We start from the raw sequence: 27,768 nt of genomic DNA, 5'->3' as shown, positions 1-27,768 counted from the left end.
ACACAGAGAACCAGACAGGACACTAAACTTGACAGGCAGACTCATGAGCAGACACTAACACCATGGCCAGACAGAGGGAACACAGAGAAGTGGGAGCAGGCAGGCAAAGAACAGAAACCTAACAAATAGCAAAATCACAACAGAATACACACTCGGAATGAACAAAAGCATAAAGAAACACAAAACACTGAGTCCTCAGACTCAGGACCATGACAGTAATGTGCGTGTTTGTAGTCCGATGTGTTCGCGGAGGCAAAGGCGGTGTTTATGACCTTGAAATTGATTTCATTACTTTAGGAGGAAGGGGGAGTGAAATACATTTTCTTTGTATAACCTTAATTGTCCCAATTTCAAATGATTTTAGAATAAGGTTTCTTTTAGCTGGATTAGAATAGATTTTGTTTAGCAAAGTCGTTCTGATCACTTTGTTTGTGCACCTGCAGTCAGAAAAGTCCTGCGATGCACAGCTGTCACTCTAAGAGAAATTTAGGAATGCGCTCTCTCTTCTTCGGGTTATGACTGTCTGTCATACTGAGCATTTGCCTGGTGGACCCCGATGGGTCAATTGAGCTGCGCACCCGTTGTACAAGGACTAACAGCAGCCCATTAAACTCTAATTTCAGGGGTTTATTTTAAATTTACAGAATATAACATCTGGTAAGACGATGAGTTTTACTTCTCACTGTCTGTGTTATGTGTATCCATTTATCGTGTATGCTACTTTGCTCTGTGGGCTGTAAAATGTTTCACTGTATTCATGAAATAAACCAGAATTTCAATGTCTGAATCTTTTACTGTTTTTCTGCTTTGTTCACTCCAAGTTTGACAAAACCCACAGCTCACAAACATCGCAGCGCAATCTCAGTGTATTTAGCTGCTTTTTCCCTAAACACAATCAGCTGACTGAGAGAAATGCCTGTAGTCATCCACTTTGGTCACTGTGAATGTTGAAGGAGCTTTGTTCCATAGACACCTTATACTAGTGTTTCCTGCACTTAATCCAACACTGCTATGTTCTATTTAAACCCAGATTCCTTTTATAGTTTGCAGTGAAATTTGTTAAACCGTTGCTTAATGGGACAGAAGTACACGTCACTCTTTACTAACACATTGTAGATAAGTTTATTGCTGAACAACACAGCTAACAGCCTCACACACTCTTCAGATTTCTGAAGCTTTGTGTGTAATGGTTTAGTCTCTCACACCTCACCCTTTTCTCCCAGTATCACAACAGTATGACTCCCAAAGTACGGCTCAGTAAACAAACAAGGACTCTGAAGGCAGAACAGAAAGATACAGCTGGAAGATTAGTGATTGTGTTTTATGATGTGTAGTAAACTACCCCCCTTTTCTTCTTCTCTGTGTTGTTGTTCTTGTGTGTGTGTGTGTGTGTGTGTGTGTGTGTGTGTGTGTGTGTGTGTGTGTGTGTGTGTGTGTGTGTGTGTGTGTGTGTGCCTTAGAAGTCAAATTATACATTAGCCACACTTACAAAAAACATTTTTTTAATTTCATTTATAACTGAGATTACAAGTTGTAAGCAGAAATCTTATGCTCAGCCAAAACCATGTTTCCCCACTTTCACAATGCTGAGGTGTCAAATCCACAACCCCCAACAGATGGTTTGTTACACGCGGGCGAGAAGGGCGAGCTTTACTTACACAGCCTCACACACAGTAGATTTTTAAAGTTGTTGTGTACAATGGTTTAGCCACAGAACTAACTTCCACTTTTGATAAAGATCACTCCACCTGCATATTTCTTGAGAAATGAAGCGTCTTTATTAAGCCCTTATTTATAAATGTTTACACAATAATAGACACCGTGTGCGCTGTGACATTGTAGTCTTCTACTTCTGCTTCCATTGGTTTGCATTTTAAACTCCCAGCCTCTCAGGTTGTTATGAACGACTTATATTTCTAACATTTTGTGATGTAAAAGTGAACCACGCGACTTTTTTATTTTCTGTATGATGGGATGACTTAAGACACGAGTTATTTAAACAATTATAAATGACAGTGTGACGGCCATAGTACTTTATGAGGGTCAAATATGTTAAGGATAATGTTTCTCAATGTAAAACTGCAAAGAACCTTTGGATAGGATACAACATCTTGTAAACAGTTACCTCAGAACCTGCTGAACCTGCCGAGATTCAAGCTGAAGAAAATTAAAAGGTTTGTTTTTGTTGCTCTACAGATTAAAGAACAATATGTTTAACACTTCAACAAGACCCGCACCTTCAACACATGTACATTCAAATTTTGGAACAGGCTCAACATTGCTGTTGTTCCTCAAAAGTCTTTGACGCCATCACCGAGGCATACGACAATCTAGTGGGGGAGGATGTGGTGAAAATCCGACAGCTGTGGATGGTCACAGAGTATTACAAAGGAGGCGGCTAATGTTTCTCTGAAAGACTGATTCTGTCTAAATAATATAAGCCATAAGTTTTTCTTGCATGCAAGGGCAGTCACAGAGCACTCGCACGAGAGCGAGAGCTCCGGGACTCACACTCTGCCACCGCCCTGGTCTTTACTTATATACAACAGTAGGTGCATTCGTTTATTACATTGGAATGTGTGTGTGTGTGTGTGTGTGTGTGTGTGTGTGTGTGTGTGTGTGCATGCCAGGAGAGGCTTCTCTACCTGGCACGAAGTGAAACTGCTCGTTAAGCTCTTCTCTAGCACGTACTGCTCCTTCCCATGTCACAGTGAACTATAAACAACAGTCTGAGTCAATACAAGAGGTCATCATGCACTATTCTATCATATGCAAACTTATATTATTAAAAGACTATACTGACTACTAGGTACAAGTTTCTATTGACATGGGTCTTATCACCAACGGTGATGAGACGGCTTACAGGGAGGAGGTCAGCGCCCTGACCCACTGGTGTCGAGACAACCATCTCAACCTCAACGTCGCAAAGACAAAGGAGTTGATAGTGCAGAGAAGTACACACCCCCCATCACCATCAACGGCGCTGCTGTGGAGAGAGTGAGCAGCTTCTGCTTCCTTACCTAAATGTCAGTCTTAGTTTTATTGGATCTCAGTGCAGCATTTGATACAGTTGACCACAACATATTACATATTTCCTGTTTTATTTTGACAGTTCCAAGTGCCGTGTTTAGTGTTTTCTGTTTTACTTTCTCCCATATCATAGTCTTACTACATGGGCAGGTTCATCCATCCTTTCTTTAATGCCTAATCTCTTTTTCACCAACAGAAGGATGTCTTTTCTTGCCATATTATTCTCAACTCCAACAGACTCACAGCTTCCTCCATCTTTGACTCAATATCAGGTGCATTTTTCCCAAGGATCTGGATGATCTGCATTCTGACATTTTCATCAGAGACCAGAGACACCAACTCATATCTCATCATATGATGAGCAGATCATATAAATCTAATCACATAAAACTATAACACTTATGAAGACTAAAGGCAGGTAGGTGTTCTTTAGCTTTAAACACGAGATCATTATAACAGTAGTCAGTATTACAGCACATGTATGCACACATTACTAAAATGTCACAACTCTGTTGGTCATTCAGTATTTATTTCAGGACAGTGGTGCACAGTTACCACCTTCTAAGATCGTTCCAGTTCAGATTAATGAACAAATGACTTCAGTCTATACTGCAGTCATTCTGAATGTTTCACACTGATGGTCCTTTGACATGGGGCCAGAACAGCCACACTTGATTTTGACATGGAAAAAAAACGCATTGAAAGACAATTGACGTTGAAAAAAAGTTCTTTTTTTGTTGGGTTTTTTTTTTTTAATCAAATTGTGTCAGTCTTTTGGTGTGTGGTAGAGGCTGAGAGGTGAGGATGGCTGGGAGGAAAGTCTTAACGTCCGAGTCTTGGATGCAATTTGCATATAAGTTGCATCCTGCAGACGTTACTAGCTGCCCATCTTAATTGTAATGGATTTTTCAAGTTCATGTGGAACTCCTGAACAGCATGTGAGGGTTTTTATGTGCTCATTCTGTTGGAGTCAAATTGTTGAATGTTGTCATTGTGTTTCTTAAATTTGTAAAGTCTTAGTTCAAACTATACGATCAAAGACGTTCCTTTGTCTCTGACCACCTCTCCAGCTACTCTGTGCTGGGGAGGTTTTATTGTAGATACATCCTATCTGAAAGATCTGTTTCTTGTGTTGTAAGCTTCCTGCTTTTATGATCCTCTTGGTGAGCAGGAGGACACACACACACACACACACACACACACACACACACACACACACACACACACACACACACACACACACACACACACACTGCCTTGTCTTAGAACCATTGGGGGGTTTTGCGGTGGGAGGTGCTTGTAAACTATTGTGTATTGTAACTGTCATGTCAATAAACAGCTGCGAGGAAGCTGCTCTTTGAAAGATTTGGGCTAGAGACAGGTGAGGAGCATTGCTCCACCGCCTGGTTCTGACCAAGGCTTCCCTCGTTAGCGAGTTAAAGAGCGGTTGAAGATGTTCTGTCTTGGTTTCGTTCCTCATGAGGAATAAGTCTCTAAACTAGCGGGGCCTGTTCAATAAATCCAATCCATCCTCTTCCACTTATCTTTATCAGGGTCAGTGAGGGATTGTGATTTGCTGCTATATAAATATAGCAATATATAGGACAAAATCAACTCACAAGAAACAGAGCTGAACATGGAACACACAGGGCAGCACACTGTGAGACTAAAACAAGAAACACATTAAACACACACTAAGACTGTGGCTGACTACAGGGAGGAGAGGGAGGGCGACAGACTTCACAGGCGAGCACTGAGGGAAAGACACAGAGACGAGAGCTAATAACAAACAGCCTCAACTAGAAATACAGATCAACTCAACTAGATAACATAACAGTGACGATTAAACAAGACTCAAAAACCCATCAACACAAAACACTGGGTCAACGATCCAGGCACCCTAACAAAGGCTTTTAGGATGTGCTGATAATAACAAATTACAGTCAGTCCAAATGTGAACATTGACATCCAAGAATGTCCTTTATTGGTTAGGTACAGAGTTGTACTGTCTGCATTTTAGACCAAGAACACAGATGGACTGAAGGAGGAATCCTCCTTTGTCCAGTCTGCCGGGGCAAACTGTGTGAAGTGTGAAGAGTGGACCCAGGTGAGGTCATACTACAACTCAACTTTAACTGAAGATGAGCTTTTTATTGAGGCAGGAAAAGGTACAAAAATAAAATGGTGAACACAATGCAAAACTAAACAATGTCCTAAACTGGGTAAACTAGAAAGGAAACAAGAACCATGAAAAACCCCGCTGAATAGAAAAACAGACAAGAAAAGCTCTAAACATTGCAATGTGGTATGGAAGCATGAATGGCCTGGAAAAACTGCAGACGATCAGACAAGGAAAGACTGAAAACACACGGACTAAATACACACAGGAAGATAATGAGGGAAGTGGGAACACATGGGGAAACAGCTGACACAGATGCACATACCGACGTTACAGGAGAAACGTAAAACTAAACACATCGAACACAGGAACACAGGACCTCTTCAAAATAAAACAGGAAACATAATGAGACGCAGACACGACAACATGAACTTGACAACACAAGACATGCAGACATGAAACACATAAAGGACAAAGGAGACTTACCACAGGGGTTGAAAGCACAAGGGGAATCTAATAAACAAAAGAACTTAGATAACCTAATGAGCAGCCATCTTTACACAGAGGGGGGCTTATAACACCATCTGCCACCTACACTACAGCTCTGAGATCCCTTCCCAGGTGCCTCAACCCCCACTCACATCTTGCATCTGATGACCTCGATAGCTCATAATGGTTTGACCTGAAACATCTGGTAATAGTGGTTCAGTGACCCATTAAAGGACAGTCCCAAGTAGGGTTTAAATATCTGAGCTGTCAGATGTGTCTATCCCCCCCAACACACCAGCACACACAGAGGTATATAGTGCCACAGCTTCACAGTTTCGATCGCCTCAGGTCTTTGTCCAGAGCTTGCATGGGTTCAGCGTTCTGGGAGCTGAGGAAGGTGTGGTCCTGGTTCAGGTAGGTAGTGATGAAGTCTGGAAAATGTCTCTTTGCGATCACCTCCTGGAACATGTTTGCTGCTGTGTGTAACCTCTGTCTGAAAAAGAAAGATAAAATCCTGAAAATAGCTTATTCAGACTGCCCTCTGGCAGAAATATTGCAGCTATCTTGCAACGATAAATGGTAAATGGGTTGGTTTTTATATAGTGCTTTGCTGCTCAGAGCACACAACTTGCATCAAACACCCACTCACAGATTCAGACATTTTCAATGCACTTGTATAAGTGTTTTCTGTCTATAATTGACACACATCCATATTCTGGTGGATGCATCGGAGAGCAACTTGGTGTTAGCGTCTTGTGCGAGGATATTTGGCATGCAGATGGGGAACGAACCACCAACCTGCTAGGTGACCTGCTCTGCCGCCCTATTTTATCAGAGCGAGAAAAGAAAAAGAAAACATCATCTTACATATGCTATAACATGCACGTTTAGGAAAACCAAAACCTGCAGGTTTTCGATCTCACCCTGGGTCAACACACCTGAATCAGATGATTAGTTCATTACCAGGCCTCTGGAGAACTTCGAGACATGTTGAGGAGGTCATTTAGCCATTTAAATCAGCTGTGTTGGATCAAGGACACATCTAAAACCTGCAGGACACCGGCCCTCGAGGCCTGGAGTTGCCCACCCCTGGTCTAGTGCATCCTATGCTAAGGGAGGCAATAAGCACTGAAGCTCCTTTCCTTAGTATTTGGAGAATTGGAACTTTAATCATGGTCGCCACACAGATACTTTCAGGTCGTGTCTCTCAGTTAAGAACCTTCCTAAGCCAAATGGACTATTGGAACTGTTTCCATGAAAGGGTGTACGTGGTCTACAACAATGCTTAGGAAGGTGGTATGTGTCAAAGTAACTGTAAAAAAGCAAACAAAAAACAAAACAAAAACTAAACAAAAACTAAAAGGTGAGTTTGCATCATAAGCAAATTAAGGATGTTCAGAAATTATAGGTGTCATGGATGTGGTGTTTCAGTGAAAACTCTAAAAGGTTATACATGCATCATGAATTTGAAAATTAACCAATGGGCTGCTGTCAGTGCTTATACAGCTGGTGCACAGCTCAACTGACCCATCGAGTTTTGTCGTGCAAAAGCTGTTGCACAATAAAGTGCACAATCAATACACTGAAAAATAGTTGCATGTTTAATCAACTGGGAATTTACCCAAATTTATTTATTTAGACAGAGATCTTGACAGATACATATGTATATATATATATATAATTCCCCGCTCGCGGAACACACGCACACACATACACTGATAAGCACTAACACATCCCCCCTCCCCTTCCAATGCCTTCAATGCTTGTTGCCTCCTGGGAACACGAGGCGGGTCTGGGCCCGCGCTGGAGAGTCGGCGCAGTGGCAGGATGGCTGCTGTGTTGCCTGGGATTACTCCTCATCCCCTACCCACCCCTGTTGCTGGTCACGTGCTCCATAATGTTGTACTGTGGACATTTATGTGCTTTTCTGTGCAGAGGAGTTTTTTTGTTTCCTGTTCTCATGCTGTCCTCCTGTAGCCCAGCATGAGTAGAGGTCTCTTTTTTTCCTCTTGTACTTTCCCATTGCAACTAATCTAAAATGCCACTGCATGTGGCGAATAAAATTTGAACTTGAACTTGAACATGTTGATGCTGTCCAGCCCCACGCACGGGGCGATCCGCGGTAGCTCGTTAACGGAGATTTGCCGTGTTGTGGCGTTAACGTCATTTCAGATTAAGGCTGACAGCACTAGTGGGAACACAACGAATATGACTGCACATTTACTCCGACAGCATCCTAGTGCAAAGACAAGTGGAAGCAGACAAAAACAACAAGCACGCATGCTACAAACTTTAGCCGAGTCATTTAGACAGCTGTTAGCACATGATTCTCCTTATGGGGACCTGATATGTTTAATATGCTGCTGAGAATATAGCCCAGAAGAAGCGTATAGTAGAGCTTTTATTTTGGAAAGAGCCATTTCTCTGTAATAAACTCTCTTTTCCAAAGATGAGGGATTTCTCCATCAGATAGATTTATTATTTTATTACTTTGTTGTTTCAGCAACATTAAATTTAAAAACCATACTTTTGAGTTAAAATATATATTTATAATTTTAATAAATGACAAATTAAAAAGGCATGAACATTTTTTTGTATCGAGAAAATATCGAACCGTGACTCCAAAGTATCGAACCGAACCGTGAATTTTGTGTATCGCTGCACCCCTAATATATATATATATATATATATATATATATATATATATATATATTGTCAGCTGAATGGTGAGAACAAGATCCGGGCCATCAACACCTACGCCCTGCCCGTGATCAGGTACCCTGCTGGGGTAATAAGATGGCCAAAGGAGGAGATAGAAGCCACTGACATAAAGACAAGAAAGCTCCTGACCATGCATGGAGGGTTTCACCCCAAGTCCAGCACCCTGAGGCTGTACGCTAAGCGGAAGGAAGGGGGCCGGGGACTGGTGAGTGTCAGCACCACAGTCCAGGATGAGACAACGAACATCCAAGAATACATTGGGAAGATGGCCCCAACTGACCGAGTGCTCAGTGAATACCTCAGGCAGCAGAAACCCAAGAAAGAGGAGGAAGACGAGGAACCATCATGGAAGGACAGGCCCCTGCACGGTATGTACCACCGGCAGATAGAGGAGGTGGCTGATATCCAGAAATCCTACCAGTGGCTGGACAAAGCTGGACTGAAAGACAGCACAGAGGCACTAATCATGGCAGCACAAGAACAAGCTCTGAGTACAAGATCCATAGAGGCTGGGGTCTATCACACCAGGCAAGACCCCAGGTGCAGGCTGTGTAAAGATGCCCCAGAGACAATCCAGCACATAACAGCAGGGTGCAAGATGCTAGCAGGCAAGGCATACATGGAACGCCATAACCAAGTGGCCGGCATAGTGTACAGGAACATCTGTGCCGAGTATAACCTGGAAGTCCCGAGGTCAAAATGGGAGACGCCCCCAAGGGTGGTGGAGAATGACCGAGCTAAGATCCTGTGGGACTTCCAGATACAGACGGACAAAATGGTGGTGGCTAACCAACCGGACATAGTGGTGGTAGACAAACAGAAGAAGACGGCCGTAGTGATCGATGTAGCGGTTCCGAATGACAGCAACATCAGGAAGAAGGAACACGAGAAGCTGGAGAAATACCAAGGGCTCAGAGAAGAGCTGGAGAGGATGTGGAGGGTGAAGGTAACGGTGGTCCCCGTGGTAATCGGAGCACTAGGTGCGGTGACTCCCAAGCTAGGCGAGTGGCTCCAGCAGATCCCGGGAACAACATCGGAGATCTCTGTCCAGAAGAGCACAGTCCTGGGAACAGCTAAGATACTGCAGGACCCTCAAGCTCCCAGGCCTCTGGTAGAGGACCTGAGCTCGAAGGCTAAACCGTCCGCAGGGGCGTGCTGGGTGTTTGTTTTTTTTATATATATATATAACAAATTTTAGCAAAAGAGGATCAAAAGAACATGGGTGCTCCATGTGCCTTTTTCTTCAAGCATTTTTCTTTTTTACTTTATTTCGGAGTGCACCTCAACAATAACATTTAACTAATTAATCACAGTTTAGCTAAATAAAAGGACCTGGCTTGCATCAGTCACATGATGACCTGATGACTATTAACCAGTGCCCGCTCTTGATGTCAGAGCACCAGGATGCAAACTTGTGGCCATAGTATATACAGTATTCTGGAGAATACTGTATGTGTTGTGTGTGTTCTATGTGCATGTATTTTTTGTTACATTCTTACCCTACTGTGGCCACCTCTTTCCTTTGCCCTACTAATATTCCAGTTTCACTTTATTTCTCACAGTTTTTCAATCTGTTGCCTTATGGTTCAAAGTGCTGACACCAATCTTTACATTTTATTATTATTTTATAACACTTGCTTAATCAGCTACCATCTCTCCTGTGGACTTTTTAATGTCTACAGTCTCAGATCAACACAACCCTGCCCTGCAGCACTATCAGCCGCAGGAGCAGCAGCAACATTGCACCCCAGCAGGTAAACATGGGCTACGTTTGCTTTGCATTGCCCCCACCTGATGACTCTGTGATGCAGTTCCATATTAGAGTCCTGATGAATGTGGTTTGTTGTTATTCAGCCTGGTTCTATGTGCCCCTTTTAACTTTGAGCACCCCCCCTTCAAACATCTCTGCACAGCCCTGACCAACACTCTTGAAACAAACTGCATATTTGTTGATTATGGCTCAACAAAAATTATTGGATGACAGAAAAAAGAAATCATGTGACTAAGACAAACTCGGGTTTCATTAAATCTTTCTGCAGTAAAAGAAGCAATAGAAAGGTATCCCAAAAAAATCTGTCACATTTCCATTTTTTCCACATTTTCTGTGACATTTAAAAGCATTAGTAGCATAATTTGACAAATCTTCTCCATGCTGAGATTATGGTGAAAACTCTCATTTAATCAAAAAAGTTGGTGCAAATATCCTGGGACACAGGATTCATCAGTCAATTAAAAATTAATTATTATTTACATTAAGAAGGCATTAAACATATATATTGTATTCTTCAATGAAGGATGTCACCGGAACCACTCACCTACCATATCCTCTTCAAAGAGGGTGCATTTGCTTACCTAACAGAGCCACAGTGGGGACTGAGGTCCATGATGAGCTCCTTGATGAGGTCAGTCACCAGCTGCCTGCTCACCACCCTGCCATCGTCCTCCAGCCGGGTCTGATGACGGACCCACTGCCACACCTGACAAACACACAAAGCAAAACATGTTCTTATGATCTATGATCACGGCTCATGTTAAGTTGTCTCCTCCCATTAAATTGTAAATGGTAAATGGCCTGCATTTGTATAGCGCTTTACTTAGTCCCTAAGGACCCCAAAGCGCTTTACACCACATGCACACATTCACACCCTGGTGATGGCAGCTACATTGTAGCCACAGCTGCCCTGGGACGCACTGACAGAGTGTGTGGAGGTGCACGCAGTTTCCCCTCTTCCATGGTGTGAACGAGTGCATGTCTATGTGTATGCTGTGACACAGGTGGAGACTGCGGATTAGCTTCCACTTCTATTGGGTGGAAGTTGGTAGATGTGGATTGCATGATTGGATGGACTGCAGTCTGTTAACCTCCAGCTGACAGCCACTTTGCATCTCTGCACCCAACACAGAGGCAGCAGTTAAATAATGTTTGTAAATACGTATCCACAGTACATACAGAACAGCTGGCAGCAGATTAGTAGCAGTGAGAAGTGTTTTTTGTTGATTTTCTTTTCTTGGTTATTGCTTATGGACCTTGAAGATTTGTTATTCAAGTCTTTGTTGTTTTGGCATTGCTCACCTCTGAAGCAAACACACTGCTGTCTGGCATCCTGAATTTTTCTGCATTGCTGTCCTTTACTTGAGAGTGGGGAGTTACATTTCATAGTAGAACTAGGTTAAAAACTGGCCAAAGAACATTTGCTCTTTAAAACAACTAATGAGTGCCAGAATCTTACAGGCTGAAATTTGAGAAAAACGTCCACCCAGACCTGAGTGCCCAGTAATTCAAATACGGTGAAATCAGTGAACGGTGAAGACTGTGGAGTGATTTGTGGTCCAGAATGTGTTTTGCTTTACTCAATATTGAAATGCTTCTTGAAACTTTGTTCTGTACATGTTTTATATGAGATTTCCAGCTTATTTTGTAATCCAGTATTACACCAAGACCCTTATGTTCATGAACTCTTTCAGTTTCCACACAATCTAGATCAATCTGCACTTTGACTTTAATTGAGGATTTACAAATAACATCATTTTGGTTTTACATAGTTTGTTCCTGTCAAACTATACCCAGCAGTTCCATTAGATTACCTCAGAACAAAACTATTTGTGTCATCTGAAAATAAAACCAGTTTTAATATATCAGATACTTTACAAATGTATTTTTATAAATAAGAAATAGTTTGGGGCCCAGTACAGAATCCCTGGGGAACACCAGAACAATGTCTAGCACAACAGAGCCAGCAGTGCACGGGCAGGAATGCATTTCTTACTTGGAAATACCGACACACTTCACATTTAAAGAAGAAAGGGATGAAATCTGACCGTGCAATGCAAACTCTGTTTGCCAGCAACCAAGCTGTTCTCAGCGTCAAAAGACTCCAACCTAAAGAAATATCTGGAAGTAAGTTGTTTTTTTTAAAAAAAACTAACATTAGCCTACTGCAGCTAGCTTGTTTTAGTTCTGGTAGCTACCTGGGTTACGTGCCACTTCAGTATCTTGGCTGTACTACTGCTGTGTGATTTATTACTATTAATGAAGGCAGCATTACAACCTGCTAGCTGCAAATAATCATGTGCAGTTCTGAAAGCAGACAGAAAGAAAACATATTACTGATACAGAAACAGTTTTCTGTATGAGATCGCTGCAAAAAGTGCAGCCTTACCTAATGTCCACCTACTGTTACTCCACCAAGTCTAACAGTCTGCAGTCGATGAACTAACCTCAGCTAACAATGTTAGCTTGGTTGCAGGTAGCCTTCAGTAACAGTAATAAATCACACAGCAATAGTACATTCATGTAGTTGTAAAAGGCATGACAATATATCAAGTAATCCAAAGTATTCAGAACACGTTACTCACATTAAGTAACTTCATGGAATATGTTACAAACTACTTTTTGTGCCATGTATTCTGTAATCTGTAGTGGAATACATTTTAAAAGTAACCTTCCCAACACTGACTGTACATGAAGTAATTAACCCACAAGCAAAACCTATTCAGTGATACTTTAAAAAAAAATGCCGCCAAAAGGAGAAAGAAGCATGCCACATGACACTGAATGAAAAACAAAAACAAACAAACAAACAAATTACAGGGTGCATCTTAGTCACTGTGTTAAATATGTATCTATTAGAGCAAATTTAAAAAAGAAATGTGCTTGTTTCCCAAACAGCATTGTCAAAAACATTTAAATATATCCTAAATACTAATTACTTGTGGGTGTGGATCAAGCTCTACATGAATCTCAGCAACATATGCTCTGTGGTGCTTGCTTTGAAAACTCACCTGCGATCTAGAAATTTCTGCTGTGGCAGAATCTTCAACCTGGCCTTTGTAGAAGAAGTGGCCTTTACCTTAGAAACACAAAATGGTATCAACATACAGGTATATAGCATTTTGTGCATATAAGCATTTTCCCATGGATAATATAAAAGTACAAACCTGATAGCCAAGCATTAATAAAGAGCACACCAACTGCAATGTTATACTTCAAACCATTAAGCGTGACTCCTCCCTACGAAGAATACAGCACACCAAAACTTTTTATATATTATATTATATATATAATTATAATTAAATATCTTTAGGAAAAGAACACAATGTTTGATTCGTCATTTAAAATAAATGAGGCAAAGCGGTTATTCTGTGGACAGATTATTAAAAAAATATATCATATGCATCTGGTATAGAGGATGTTTTCACTCATGCCTAACATCATCTAGATGTGAAAGCCTCCCTCTTCCTGTTTGATGAAGTTTTCCTACCCACACTAAAATCTGATGTATTTCAATCAATTAAATGTAATGCTAACTGTAATATTACTGTTAAAAGTTTATTGAGGTGTGTTCTGCAGTTCACTAAGAGCAACCACTAACTGAAGGCATGGATAGCAAGTCTTCAGGAAATACAGTCACGTCATTTCGGAGCTGGTCAAGCTGGTTATCTCCTTCGGTGTGGACCTTGAAGAGCTGGAAAAGATGAAGAATTGCCACACACTTTCACATATGCCAATCACTGTAACTTTATATGCATATAAAGCTTTATATGTTTCAGCGCTCACTTTCTGCATGGGCTCAACCAAATTTAGGTCATATACCATGAAACCATCCACACCTGCAGTAATCTCTAATAACTTCAACCTGAAAGGTGGAAAAACACAACTGGATCAGCGGACATCATTGAATATGTATTCAGATTGTATGTATTGTCATATTTTCATATGCTATAACCTGTGGGGGAAAACAATAATGAACATTTCTTGAGTTTAATAAAATGCACATATACCAAATACAGACATTATACACACACACTTATCCACATGTGCGCACACTCACACACAAACACACACTGTAAAATGTAAATAAAAATAAAATGCTATTTGCTAATCTCAGAAACCCATATTTTAGTCACAGGCTAACTGGCAACATGTCAGTAACATGGCACGTACTGGAGAAGTAAAGAAGTAAAGATGGGGGTAGGTTCACCAATCTATAAAAAAAACACCATCTACAAATTCTGGAACAATTTCAGAATCCCAGGAAGTTGATTCTGTTCATCTGGAAGTATTATTTTCTGTGGGAGAAACATCTGTCACGCATCCAGGGGACTTTTACAATTTCACTTGATGCATGCTCAATTATCCAGGTAAGGAAATCACAAAGTGGGCTCTGTTCATTGGGATATGAAATGACTGGGATTTTAATCCACTGGGGATTAAAATGGGATCGACTTCCTGAGATTTCCTTACTTGAGTGGTTGAGTTTGCATCAAGGTGATTTCAGAAGGTTGTGAGGACTTGAAGACGTTAACTACAGTACATAATCAAAGGAGAAGTCGAGGTCTGGATCCTGTCAGGGTCTGGAACAGGTCGGGTGGATTTTTCTGGCTGCTCCTTCCTCCCAGCCTGTGTCTAGCTGTGTATTTGACCAGTATATGTTGACTGGTATTTTTAATGTGTTTTAGTGTTTCCTGTTTGTTTGACAGTGTCACATCCTACGTTCAGTGTGTTCAGTTTTGCTTCCTCCTCTCTTGCCATTATGTGTATTTGCCTCAGCTGTGTTCCCCATATGTTTCTTCTTCCTCCTCCCTCATCACCCTCTTGTGTATTTATGTTGTATGTTTATCCCAAAAGGTTGATTCTGTTCATCTGGACGTTTTCAGTGGGAGAAGTGTTTCATCACTCATCCAAGTGACTTCTTCAGTCTCAGCTGACTGCAGGTTTGCCCAATCTTATAAACAGTACTTTTGCACAATGACTGAAACCAGCCCACTGAAGGAACGATGGGTCATTAATATGCAAATTGGCATGCCCATCGATGAACAACCACTGACCAAAGCCTTGCCAGCTGGAGAATCAGCCGAGCCTGTCCAGCCACCTGCAGCCTTCATGCCACCACCTGCTGCAGAGGTCAAGGCAGGCGGTCCCTCGCTGCCTGAGCATGAGGGACACCCATCACCGGAGCCTGTTGCAAGTCCTGTGCAGGCCTGACCAGAGAAACCAGAGCTGGATGGGTGAACCCCCTGAGAAGGTTCGTCACCTCTGCCGGGCCCCTGTGAAGTACCGTTGACCACGTGGTCGACCACCAACCATGACACTGCCACTGACAGCTACTTCTCTGTCTATTTACGCCCTGTGTTTTCCACTTCCCACACCCATGTGCTGTGAGTTTCTCCATGTTTCTGGTTTCCCCTCACGACTCCCTGTTCCAAGTTATAGCTTTTAGTTTCTAGTTTGTTTTTCATCCCTCTGCATCCTGCCGGCCACAGCACCAAGCATGACAGACCCAACCCTGCTGACAGCTACTGAAAGAAATCCACAGAGGCTCAGAGTGTCAGAAGTACATACAGGGTTCAAAGTATTCATAGATTTCCATTAATATTTGTTTAAATGTGCTTTAGCAAGTTGTACTTCAACAGAAGCTTTTGGCAGCCATCCACAAGCTTCTGGTGTATTTCTAGCTTCATATTTGACTAATAAGCATAGTTCATAAATTTTCAATGAGGCCTAGGTGGGTGCATTGGGAAGGCCATTCCACAAGCTTAATGTTAGCCTGCTTTGTCCGTTCCCATCACAGTTCTGATGTGTAGATGAGTAAGTTGTTCTATTGGACCACCCGGTTATTTCCAGGTTTTGACTGTCAGCTGTTGGATTAAGGTGAAATGGAAGAATTCAGAGTGAAAACTGCTTTATTCATTATTCTATCCCCTGTGCACCAGTACCACTGTCAGCAAAACAGTCTCAGAGCATGACTGTACTGCCACTATACTTGGCAGCTGGTGCAGTATTCTTAGGTTTGAAAGCTAAGCCTAACCCTAGTGAAGCTAACCCACTTCTTCTTCTCCTCATTGTGGCTAAAAGAGCAACATTTTCTTGTCTGACCATAATATGGTTCACCAGAAGCCATTTGGCTTTTCCATGTGGATAGCTGCAAATTTCAGCTGACTTGAAGCAGCCGATTTTGCAGCAGAGGCTTCTTTCTTGGTCGACACCTTTTCAGTCCATGTTGGTGTAAAACTTTCTTCACTGTGTTTCAGTGACACTGGTGTTTCAGTTCTAGGTAAGCTTGGTGGTTCCTGAACATCCTAACACATTTTCTCTCATATAAGGGTGGCAGTTTGGGTCTTCTTTCAGACCTTGGCAAAGTGGGGACACACCCCAAAAATGTATTTTTATGTACAATTGTTTCAATTGATGATCCTGGAATCTGCAGTTTTAGAAATGGACTGTACACTTCTGGATTGGCCTTCCCAAAGCCCCAACTTCAACACTACTGAAAATGTGTAGACTACGCTTATCCTTATAAACCAGGAAACCAAATAATTTAAACTCTACCAATTCTGCCAAGGAGAATGGTCAGATATCTAGCAAAAACAATGCCAGGAGCTTGTTGATGGCTAAAAAAAGCATCTAGTCAAGGAGTAATTTCTCATTTCTAATCAAATATTAGTGGGGGTGCATATAGTTTTGATGCTTTATGTATACTTTTGACGCTGTGTGGATCAAACAAATTTAAATATTAGACAAAGATAACACGCAAGAACTATGTGTTTATTTTTAAGGGGATAAGTCCAAACCTACATGTCCCTGTGTGAATAGGTATATAAAGGCTCCGAACCGTAGTAAAGGACCTCTGGCTAATACGTCGGGTTCGTGTCGGGCTCGTAGCTGAAAACTAGCTTTACTTTGTTGTCTGGGTCAAGTTTTAGAAAGAGGCATTGAAAGGCTGCTCCAACGGAGCTTATTGTTTCGGAGGAAAACACGAACACGGCGTACAGCCGAGTCTTAACAGCTTACTTACAACTGGGCTCGTCAGGCACTCTTCTTGGCTGCAGTGGTTATTATTATATTTACATGCTTCCAGCTCCCGTTTCTGCTCCGTGACAGCTCGTACTTTTCCTTTCTCTCCCTCCTCGTGCTCACAGACCCATAACGTGTATGGCAGTCCATTCTCCCTGCAGCACGGACTACACTGCCCATCAGGCTGCATGCTTTAGGGCGATGCCTGTAACACTCTGCCTTCATATTAAATCATTTTTGTGAATAATTCTTTAACATATTTCTTCACGTCATCATGCTGCTGCAAGCAGTGGTGACATGGGCGGCGAGATTGAGACACAGACATTAGAGCCTCTTAATGCCTGTTGTGTTTGGGGCGTGGAAACGAAAACAGAGAGGGCATAGCCGAACATATGAGACAGGAAAAGACCGCCGTGTAATCCCTTTATTTCAGCAAAGTAACTGTATTCTGAATACCACCTTTTTAAACGGTAACTGTAACGGAATACAGTTACTCATATTTTGTATTTTAACTACGTAACGGTGGTACATGTATTCTGCTACTCCCCAACACTGGCTATGAGTCTTCCATAGCGCATTGGAGGAATTCTGGCCCACTCGTCTTCATAAAATCGTTGTATTTCAGCCACATTCGAGGGTTTTCAAGCATGAACCACCTGTTTAAGGTCATATAACCTAAGCATATCAATTGGATTCAGGTCAGGACTTTGACTAGGCCACACCAAAGTCTTTATTTTGTTTTCCTTGAGCCATTCAGAGGTGGACCATTCTCTTGCTGCAGGACCAACTGCACTTTAAGTTGAAGTCACAAACAGATGGCCGGGAATTCTCCTTCAGGATGTTTTGGTAGACAGCAGAATTCATGGCTCCATTTACCACAGCAAGCCACAGCCACAGGCCATCATACTACCACCACCACCATATTTTACTGTTGCTATGGTGTCCCTTTTCAGAAATGCTCTGTTACAGTTACGCCAGATGTCACGGGACACGCAACTACCAAAAAGTTAACCTTTGTCTCGTCAGTCCACAGAGTATGTTCCCAGACGTCCCAGAAGTCTTGGGGATCATCAGAATGTTTCCTGAACTGAGACGAGCCTTTATGTTCCTTTTGCTCAGCTGTGGTCTTCGTCTTAGAAATCTGCCATGCAGGCCAGTTTTGCTCTTTCTTATGGTGGAGTCATGAACAGTGACCTTAGCTGGGGCAAGTGTTCTGTACAACACAGGGGGGAATTATTTTTTTTACACAGGGCCATGTAGGATTGATTTTTTTCCCCTAAATAATAAACATGTTTATTTAGAAACTGAAAAACACTTTTTCACATACAGTCTATGTACAAGCCTGCATGTTCAGGCTATGAGCATGCAAGTATCTAATGGGAGATATTTCTACCTTGTGACAGAAGCCAACACTCTCCTGTAGGTGTCACTGAGTGGGTCTTCAGGCAGCAGCAGGGCAGCCATGCCTCCAGTGGCCAGTGCTCCTCGCCGATGACATGTCTTAACCAACAGATCCATGTAGCTGCGCAGAAAATGCTTCTCCATGTTCACGTATTTATGGCGGTCAGGCAACAGGAAGGCTGGTCGATGACCTGGAGAACTTCTTCAATTCAGTTTGACTTTTTGATCATGTCCTTTGTTGTACACTTTATGTACTGTGAAAAGTTGCTGGACTGTTAAGAGTTACTAAAGTTTCCACTAGGCTGCGGTTTAACTCTTAAGTCCCAGGAATACTGACTAAAAGGAAATCTAAAATATTATTTTGTAGTCAGATTTAGATTGGAAACATAATATCAAAATTATTATATTATCTGAAGTACTATGGCTTTAATATCAATATGGAAATCAGCTGAATTTCAGTAGAAGATCTGTGGTTTCACAAGAATTGGTGCAGAAATGAAGGAAAAAACCTAAAATGACAGGGGTGTGGTCTCTAGCTCTGCTGCAGTGGAGGGGTGGTGCAGGGGACCTGAGACGAGAGAGCTGCAAAGCTGACTGTCTGGAAAAGGCCTCGTGCCAAACCACAAAGAAACATTTCTGTGTGTCCAGACTTTTCACAGTCCGACCCTCAGGCCACGCCGCCCGCGCAGCCGATTTAGTTGCTGGCCCAGATGCTGGCAGAGATAGTGGCCATGCAACGCGAGCAGGCAGCTGCCCAGAAGGATCAGCTGCACAAGCTGCGGAAAAAGGCTGACGAGCAGATGCAGGTGCTGGAGCGGCTGGTCAGGGTGACCCCGTTGCCGCCCCCCTTCCTCTGGAGGTGACTGTGCACTGGATGGGGAAAGGTGATGACCCACAGGTTTTCCTGAAGGCATTCTGGGCCACAGGGGAGGTGCGCCAGTGGCCTGCAGCAGAGTGGTGCACCGCAGCTGCTGCCGCTGTTGTCAGGGGAGGACCAGACGGCACCGCCTGCCACCAGCCTCACGAGGTAGCTTCTGGGACATCTGTCCGGCTGTGCTGGATCGCCTGGTGAAGGGGGAGGACCGGCCATTCACGTGGGCCTGGAAATTGCATGATGTGATGAGGTGGCTGCAGCCTGAGCCATCAGAGGGTGAGGCCCATGTGTTGGCAAAGGTCGAGCAGTTCGTGGAGAGGCTGCCCGGTTCCACTGCCATTGGTCAGCGAGCCTGGAGGCTGCGCTCACCCTGGCTGTCCACCTGGCAGCCATGGCAGAAGGAGCAGAGTGGGGCGTTCTTTCCCACTCCCACATCCAGCCCCGAATGTCAGTTGGTTAGCCAGCCGGCCACTGCAAAAACGCCTTTGCACCCACTGCGATTAAGGGCGATCCCATTTAAACGCTTAGGTATGGACTTAATCGGGCCATCACCAGAGTGCAAGTGGCTATCACTTTGTATTAGCTCTGGTGTATTATTAACACGATATCCAGAAGCATTGCCACTGCACACCATTTCTGCAAAGAGTGGGCTGCAGGGCACTGTTTCAGTTCATCTCCCGGGCCGGCATCCCGACAGAGATACTGACTGACCAGCACACATCATTCATGTCTCACACACTAAAAGAGGTGTATAAATTAGGGGGCATTAAATCTGTTCGGACCAGCGTCTACCATCCTCAGAGTGACGGGCTGGTGGAGCAGCTGAATAAGACTTAAAAGTCCATAAGTTCATTCACAAGGATGAATGCAATTGAGAGTGCTGGCTAGCCCCTCTGTTGTTTGCAGTGCTGGAGCTGCCCCAGGCATTTGGGCTACCACTTGTGAGGCGTGCAGGTGCGCCCACAGGTGCAGGACATGGCTGCCATTGGATCCTGCCCCATCCCAAGACCAAAAAGGAGGTTTGACTGACGGGTCTAGGTTTGGCCGGATGCGGCCCCGGCCTCAGTGAGGCGGTGTGGTCTCTGGCTCTGCTGCCATGGAGGGGTGGTGCAGGGGGCTCAAGGGGCAGCGCAGGAAGGGCTGATGAGGCAGGTGTTGTGCTAACGAGGTCTCCTTCCTTTTAGTAACGCCAAGGACCTGAGACTAGAGACCTCAGAGTGTGGAGTCAGATGCAAAGCTGACTGCCTGTAAAAGACCTCGGTGCCAAACCACAAAGAAACATTTCTGCGTGTTAAATAAAAGAAACGGAAAACAGTCACCTGAACGCTGCGTGGGGTCCAGATTTTTCACAGACTACAATCTAGAATTTTCAACTCACCAAACTTATTGACAAAGGAGGCTGAGTAATCCCAGATGCCACAGTTGAGTCCTGCTGAATGCTCTTGCAGCTCATAGAGAATCTCCTCCATCTCAAAGGCTGCTAACACATTTTCAATCAGCACTGTGGCCTTGATGCTGCCCAGAGGAAGACCCAGCTAGACACATGTGAGACATGGATTCAGTCAGATACGTATATAGAAGCAGTCAACAATGCATCCAGTCCCTTTAGGCTCTAACTGTTGTGGGACTGTCCTGGCTAGCATGTCCGTGTAACACTGGGACAAGAACAGAAGGATCATGCTTTGGACAGTTTACACCAGGCTACTGGAGAGGAGAGTGCATTGGTTAGTCAAAGAGTATGTTGCACTAACAGCCTGCGTTTTGAGATCTGATGTGTTTTCAGATTCAACATAATTCTATATACCTATATATAACTGTTATATATACTTGGTACACAGTTCCTGGGGTTCAGTAGATCCCAGGAATGACATGTGTCTGTCCAGAGAAGTCCCAGAAACACCGAAGATGCTGCACACGGCCTTCAGTTCACCTCGGCCTCTTGTAGAGGGCCTGAGGTTAAAGGATAAAGGAGCTTTTAGCTTTTCAGCTCCATCTTTTTTCTCTTTTGTTTGTCAGTCTTTATCAACCACTTCTTCCACATTAAACTCTCTTCTACAAGGTGCATGAGAGCACAGGGAAGGTAGGTGGCAGGCCGGTGTTAGGCTGCTGTCAGTGCTTGTAGGGCCAGTGCACAGCGGCTACAAGCCAGAAACACAAGACATACTGTAGTACAAAAACAAGTTTATACATAAAGACCAAAAATAGTGCAAACCTTCTGCTGTGTCCAAACAAATATTTTGTTCCAGAGTCTGGCCTCCATGTAGCCCTCCACCTACAGAACAAAGGATAACAGTGCAAACCCAGATAAATGAAATCATCAGCATGTTTGAACATATGTAGGTTTGCACGTGTGTTACTTTGGACAGGTAGAAAAAGGGTCCACTCTTGTGTTCAAACAGTGCCTTTCCACAGTGAAACATGAGGAGCCCAAAGTCAAAGAGCGGGCCAGGAGCTTCTTTCCCCTCCACCTGACCACAGAAAAGCACACGTGTTGTTTTCCTCACCAATCCTTTCATGTATATGATCCTTAGTGCCACTTCTGTTATTTCAGTGAATTTGTGCCCCTTATGTCTATGTATTCAGACCACATTCGATTGCTTCCAGCAAAACAACCACTGTAACAAACTGATGAAAATTCAATACTACCATCATGTTGTGCTCCACCATATTCCACGCACGGGGACGCAGCATCAGCACGGGAGCCTGAGATATATGTGGAACATCTGCAGACGAAGGACGCCAGAGGAATAGCTTATGAGAAAACATGGTCAAAATAAAAACAGCTTTTTTAAAGGATTTTTCTACGGATTTACAAGTTAAAACTTCAATGTAAAAAAGTCAAAGGGTTACTCTCAGGAGCTCAGGGAATTCCAGCATGGTCCAGTGAGAGGATGAAGGACACATTTCCTTGCTGCTAAATATTCCACATTCAAGTCTTATATCAAAGTAGGAGTGGACGAGAACAACAGAAACAAAGTGGTAGCCCAGGTAAAATTACAGAGCAGGGTCATGTGGCCCATAGTGTGCAGAAGTCACCAACTTTCTGCAAAGACAGCAGCTACAGACCTCTAAACTTCACGTTCAGATTTGCTCCTTCTCACAAATGTGTTTTTGGAAGAACGGTAACATATTCCCATAAATATACTCCTAAACCTTCTAGAAGTTCTTCCCAAAAGAGGTGAAGCTGCACAGTGTAGACCGATATCATATTAAACCCTATGGATTAAGCCTGGCTGTCACTCAAGTTCATATGTATGTGAAGGCAGACGAGTAAAGACAATATAATGTTCTTTCTTTTTACTAAGATTGTACGGACTGTGTCTCTCAGAGTAAACTGAAGATAAAGGTGAAGTAGAGCTCTTACTGGGAAACAGGTTATGCACTGCTTTAAAAACATTGTAAATGCCTTTGATCTGGTTGTAATACGTCGGGCAGTTTCCATCATCAAAGTCAACCTGCAGGAACCAAAAAGAGCTCTGTAAGAAAAAAGTCAGCAATGACTCAGAAGAAACAACATTAATATATAAATTTAGGTAACGATGTCAGACATGATTATAAAAAATCAATATTAAGAATTCAGTTTTTTAACAAACCCAGACTGTGCAGCTGGGAGGTGAACAGTGTTCAAACTGGTTGGCAGACATTCGATTAAACGGTCTAAGAGGAAACTAATCTATCGAGGGTTTTGGTTCTGGTTCAGCTAAGTCCTCCCCATTTTATTCACCTGTTTGAAACAACCAAATAAATAAATTTCACCAATTTAAAACACTTAATGTGTGACCAAAGAAGACCAAGGACTGTTGAGCAACTATGATCCTATACAGATGGTAAATTCTGTTGTTTTAAACATTTCATGTTCTGTTGTCAGTAAAACAGGTTTATGAAATTAGCAAATCATTACATGCTGTTTGTATTTACAAGTCTGACCTTTTTTGGAATTGTGAGTTTGATAATGCTGAAACCAACACAAAACACACTGACATGAGCAAACCCAGTGTTAGCAGTGAACATTACACCTTTAGCTCTGCATTATTGCACCTGTGTAGCACCTGTATGCCTTGTGCTGGTGACAGAAGAGCTTTAATGAAGTGCTCAGTATCGCAGGGTGCCAAGTCTCCAATATCTACATGTCTCTTTTGGAGCCTTGAGGGGACGGGAAGGACCTTCCAGTCTGGGTCTCTCCTGATGTGTCTGGTACTTTCCAGGAAGCTTGGCAGATCACCTGTGAGATCCAGCTGGGCCTTTTTAGACACTCTCAGCTGTAGAATCTGAAGAGAGAATCACCCTGACTCAAACAAGTCCTTCGTTTATTCACAAAGAGGTTTTTTGGCTGTCCTACCTCGTCCACCTCATCATCAAATGTGGAAATCAGCTCATGCAGGAAGTGGAGGGAGTCAGTGGTAAAAAGAGTTGCACATTCTTTTTCCAGGCCTAAAGGAGAAGGACACAGCTCCATACTGCACACTGTGGGCAAAAAGATTTGTATTCAGCACCATTCGAAACGTCCCTGGGATCCCCCCCCCCTGCATAAAGAAAGGTGGTGTTGCCAGTTAAAATGCCGACCAGTAAACAGTCTGTTGTCTAGTCATTTAAGCAGCAAGAAAGGTTATTACTGCACAGATATATTACTGCACAGATATATTTGTATCACTCAAAGGTAAAGATAACATGGCAGCCTGTAAAAACAATCTGTGACAGGAGCAAAGAATCCATTTTGGCTTCGGTGTTATCCTTTTCTCAGGACGCCGCTCAGTGTGTGCGCTTGTTTGTGGGGCTGAGAGTAACCGCTCCTTGTAACCCGCTGCATAAAGTCTTTGTGTACAGAACCAGATTAAATATTACTGAACATTTTTCAGTTTCCCAGCAACAGCTAGTTCAAGCACAGTGTGCTGATGCTACTAAGTACTTTTTGACAGAGTGCAGCTTAGTGAAGTCAGAAGTGCAGCGTCTGCATATTTTCTGTAGAGGGACGTACTGGTTCATAAGTGGGCTCCACAAGGTGGCACAGAAATGAAAGGTGACTGCAAGCAAGGTTTACGATGGCTTCTGTTGGCACAGAACGAGGTTTAACCCTAATTACTTGGTGTTTGGTCAAAGGTATGAGGACCTTTAGCAGTGCTGCAGAATCAGGGGTCTCAGATGAACTACCTGTGAATTTCATAGATTATGTTAATGGTTTCTGGCACAAACTATGTGGCAGGCACTCAAAACAGAACCTGGAAAGGTTTCAGGTCAGGATGAAATATTTCAGTGAAGCAGCAGTTTAATGATGGTGACCAGGTCCTGGCTTTGTTTTGCCAGTTGTAGGAACACTGTATGAGAGTCTCTGGGCCAAATACTGTGAAACAGCAAACGTCAGAACAGAATGATCTCATATTTCTCCAGACCGCAGGAAGAAACGTTTGTCGCGTTAATTTGTTGAGACCATATCATGTTTGTGCTTTATCTCTTGGTTCATCAGGCTCTGTAGACTCTCCTTCCTCAGCAACAGCTCCACCTTTGACTGCTTGGACAGCAGCACAGTCACAGTCACATTTGTGTGGGGCAGGAGCACCAGGTGGATCTTTGCTGCACGGTCAGTTGAAGAATTCAAAAAACGTTTGATGAAAAGTAATGAAAGTAGCAGCCAGGTCCTGCTTATCAAATCCAGTTGATGAATGAATTATCGTTAAGTGTGACAACCTCTATAAAATCAAAGAGTTACATCTGAGACTCGTTTAACATGCTATCAAAGTCCACGGCAGTACGACCAGAAAAAGACCAAACAGGGTTTGTCAACATTTCAGCTGGTAGCTCTGCAGCTGTTCATCATGTTCATTATTCACTTGGATTTTATTTAGAGAAAGATAAGATAAGATAAGACCATCACCAGCAGACAGTTGTAAACTAAACACAAACCTTTGTTTTGGCTGAATGCAAAGTTCCCGAAACTCTGAGTCTGTGAAAAGAGAACAGCAAACGAAATCTTTTGACTGACAGAAAAGATACAAACAAAATAACTTTACAACACGAGAAGAAAGGGAGGACTGAGGCTGTAAATGTACACATGAGGGAAACCAGAATAATGAGATGCTGCTGGAATTAATCCAAGAAGACAAATGAGACAGAAGCTACCAAAATAAATCAGGAAGTAACAAAAAGAGCAACGGAAACAGAGAATTAACAACACACAGAAGACAGTAGGACAGGAAGACTGAGCCTCTGGGACTTAACTCAAACAATTAGCAATAATTAGTTATATAAGGAGACAGAATTAAAACCAAGCATAAAACCGTGAGGGGAAAAGCTAAAATAAAACACTCAAAATGACCAAAGAACTAATTAAGCAGAAACATACAATAATAAACACAACTACAACAGTAAAGGTTAAATGGTAGAAGAGGGTAAAGGACCCAGCACCATAACAAGTTTCTCAGTTATTTGATTTTGGCTTCATTTTTGTTGATTAAATAATAACACAATATTTTACACACTATGGAGTTCTGAGAAAAATAATCATTTCATTTCAAAAACAGACACTTTGGATTACTGTGCAGCCTACAGCACAGTGATCCCAGCTGGAAATGCTGCACCAAGATACAGCTGCTGCACATCTCATGAAGCTGTTCAAACTCCATAATAACATCTCTTCATCGCTGCAGCTGTTTTGCTCATAAAGCTACATTCAGTACGGTGCATGTCTGTTTAGCTGCAGAATAAAGGAGTACTCACAGACGTGCAGTGACGGTGCTCTGCTCACTCCACAGACGTGGACTTTGACGACTAGTTAAACAGCAACACAGTTGTTTGTATTCAGAGTTGAAAGTCCTTAACTATAAGTGGAAATTCAGCATGCAGCCAGTCAAACATACAATAAACACTATTCAGTCACATGCTCAAATGAACAATGTTATTTATGTGTAATGAGCAAAACTGTGGTTTTTCTGGACAGACTGGACAGTTACTCTTGAGTTTGGCATGTAGTGGGTCAAGTATAAAGAACAACACTCATGTTATCTGGATGTTATCTGTTTTTGCTGGACAGTACTGAGGCACTCTGTAAGTTGGGGGAAATGCCTTTCTTCTTACAGTAAGTGCGCAGGGAAAACATACAATACAAATCAAAAAACACACCAACCCATTTGAATCAAATAGCAGCCTGGAAGGGAGGGGAACCATAAAAGGTGCTACCAAGAAAAGCAGATGCACCATCAATGTCAAAAACACACATTTCAAAGGTGAAAATACGGTTTTACAAAAGGAGCACATCATAAACAACACTCACCTTTTCCATAACGTAGGGTTAGAGGGGTGTCCTCATTCTCATTTTGTTGTAATGCATTCGCCCTTTTCTTCATTCTCACGTTTGCCCCATTTCCTCTCGTCACCTTGCACACATTAAATAAGGACTTTCTACAGGGTGGGTCATTTCTATGGATACAGCGTAACAACATGGGAATGGTTGGTGATATTAAAGTCCTGTTTGTGGCACATTAGTATATGTGAGGGGGCAAACTCCTCAAGATGGGTGGTGACCATGGTGGCCATTTAGAAGTCGGCCATCTTGGATACAACTTTTGTTTTTTCAATAGGAAGAGGGCCATGTGACACATCAAACTTATTGGTAATGTCACAAGAACAACAATGGTGTACTTGGTTTCAACGTAACTTTATTCTTTCATGAGTTATTAATAAACAAATAAATGTCTCAGTTCTATGAAGCTTTGAGTATTTTGGATCAGTAGCTGCTGTGTTTGTTGCATCATATTGCTGTAACTGTTTATATGCTTTATATATTCTGAGCTAAGTTGATCTATAGTGTTACATCATATTCTATAAGGATGTTATGTGTTTGTAGACTTTCTGCCCAGTTTGACCCATTTAGCAGAAGTCAGCCTGTTTAAGGCTCTGATATCTATTCTGTGTGACTTAAAGCAGTTATGACATGGTCTGATTTTCTCACCCAATAAAGGAATATTTCATATATCAGTCTACTCTTCATTCTGTCAGACACAGTTATCACAGCTCGTACATTTGCTTTTTATAAATATATGTAAGCATTGAGCCAAATTTAGTAATGCCAACATATTAAAAGAACAATATTTGTCTCTTATGTATAACACATCTATAGATACACTGTCAAAGATACTTGTCTTTGAGTGAAGATTTAAGGTGATAGGACATATAAATAACTGCAACTTGAATCTTTACTGAAGCTCAGTGTTTGACACGGAGTTCAAACTCACTGCTGTAATAACTAATAATGATTAATATAATAACTAGAATATTGGCCATATTATATTTACACTGACTTTAGTCTCATGAACAACATCAGCTATTTGTTATTTACTAGCTGATCTT

At 42.5% G+C, this 27,768-nt stretch overlaps 1 protein-coding gene across 1 annotated transcript; it reads right to left on the bottom strand.

The window, feature by feature from the left end:
- Window positions 1-4,284: 4,284 nt before the first annotated feature.
- Window positions 4,285-26,954, bottom strand: mlsl (malate synthase-like). The gene is made up of 16 exons (XM_040010421.1): window positions 26,140-26,954; window positions 25,327-25,366; window positions 23,768-23,892; window positions 23,478-23,696; window positions 22,793-22,883; window positions 22,075-22,151; window positions 21,786-21,896; window positions 21,641-21,700; window positions 20,807-20,963; window positions 18,547-18,745; window positions 13,917-13,995; window positions 13,732-13,824; window positions 13,298-13,370; window positions 13,142-13,209; window positions 10,712-10,836; window positions 4,285-6,131 (listed from the first exon to the last, which is right to left on the bottom strand). The coding sequence occupies exons 3-16, from the start codon at window positions 23,882-23,884 to the stop codon at window positions 5,966-5,968; spliced, it is 1,635 nt and encodes a 544-aa protein (XP_039866355.1). The 5' UTR covers window positions 23,885-23,892; window positions 25,327-25,366; window positions 26,140-26,954; the 3' UTR covers window positions 4,285-5,965.
- Window positions 26,955-27,768: the final 814 nt, after the last annotated feature.

This window comes from Simochromis diagramma, unplaced genomic scaffold (genome assembly GCF_900408965.1).
Source record: "Simochromis diagramma unplaced genomic scaffold, fSimDia1.1 OVJJ01000585.1, whole genome shotgun sequence".
Taxonomy (NCBI): Eukaryota; Metazoa; Chordata; class Actinopteri; order Cichliformes; family Cichlidae; genus Simochromis; species Simochromis diagramma.
The sequence above is the reverse complement of the archived record's forward strand: the minus strand, read 5'-3'. Positions and strand labels throughout refer to the sequence as shown.

What these genes read in the sequence shown, in the direction of transcription:
- mlsl (XM_040010421.1), bottom strand. Translation starts at nt 23,884, where the DNA reads ATGGAGCTGTGTCCTTCTCCTTTAGGCCTGGAAAAAGAATGTGCAACT. An exon ending in CACCAGCACAAGGCATACAG is followed by an intron (nt 22,884 to 23,477) that starts GTGCTACACAGG and finishes TGGTTCCTGCAG; the next exon opens with GTTGACTTTGATGATGGAAA. An exon ending in TTGTTTGGACACAGCAGAAG is followed by an intron (nt 20,964 to 21,640) that starts GTTTGCACTATT and finishes ACATGTGTCTAG; the next exon opens with CTGGGTCTTCCTCTGGGCAG.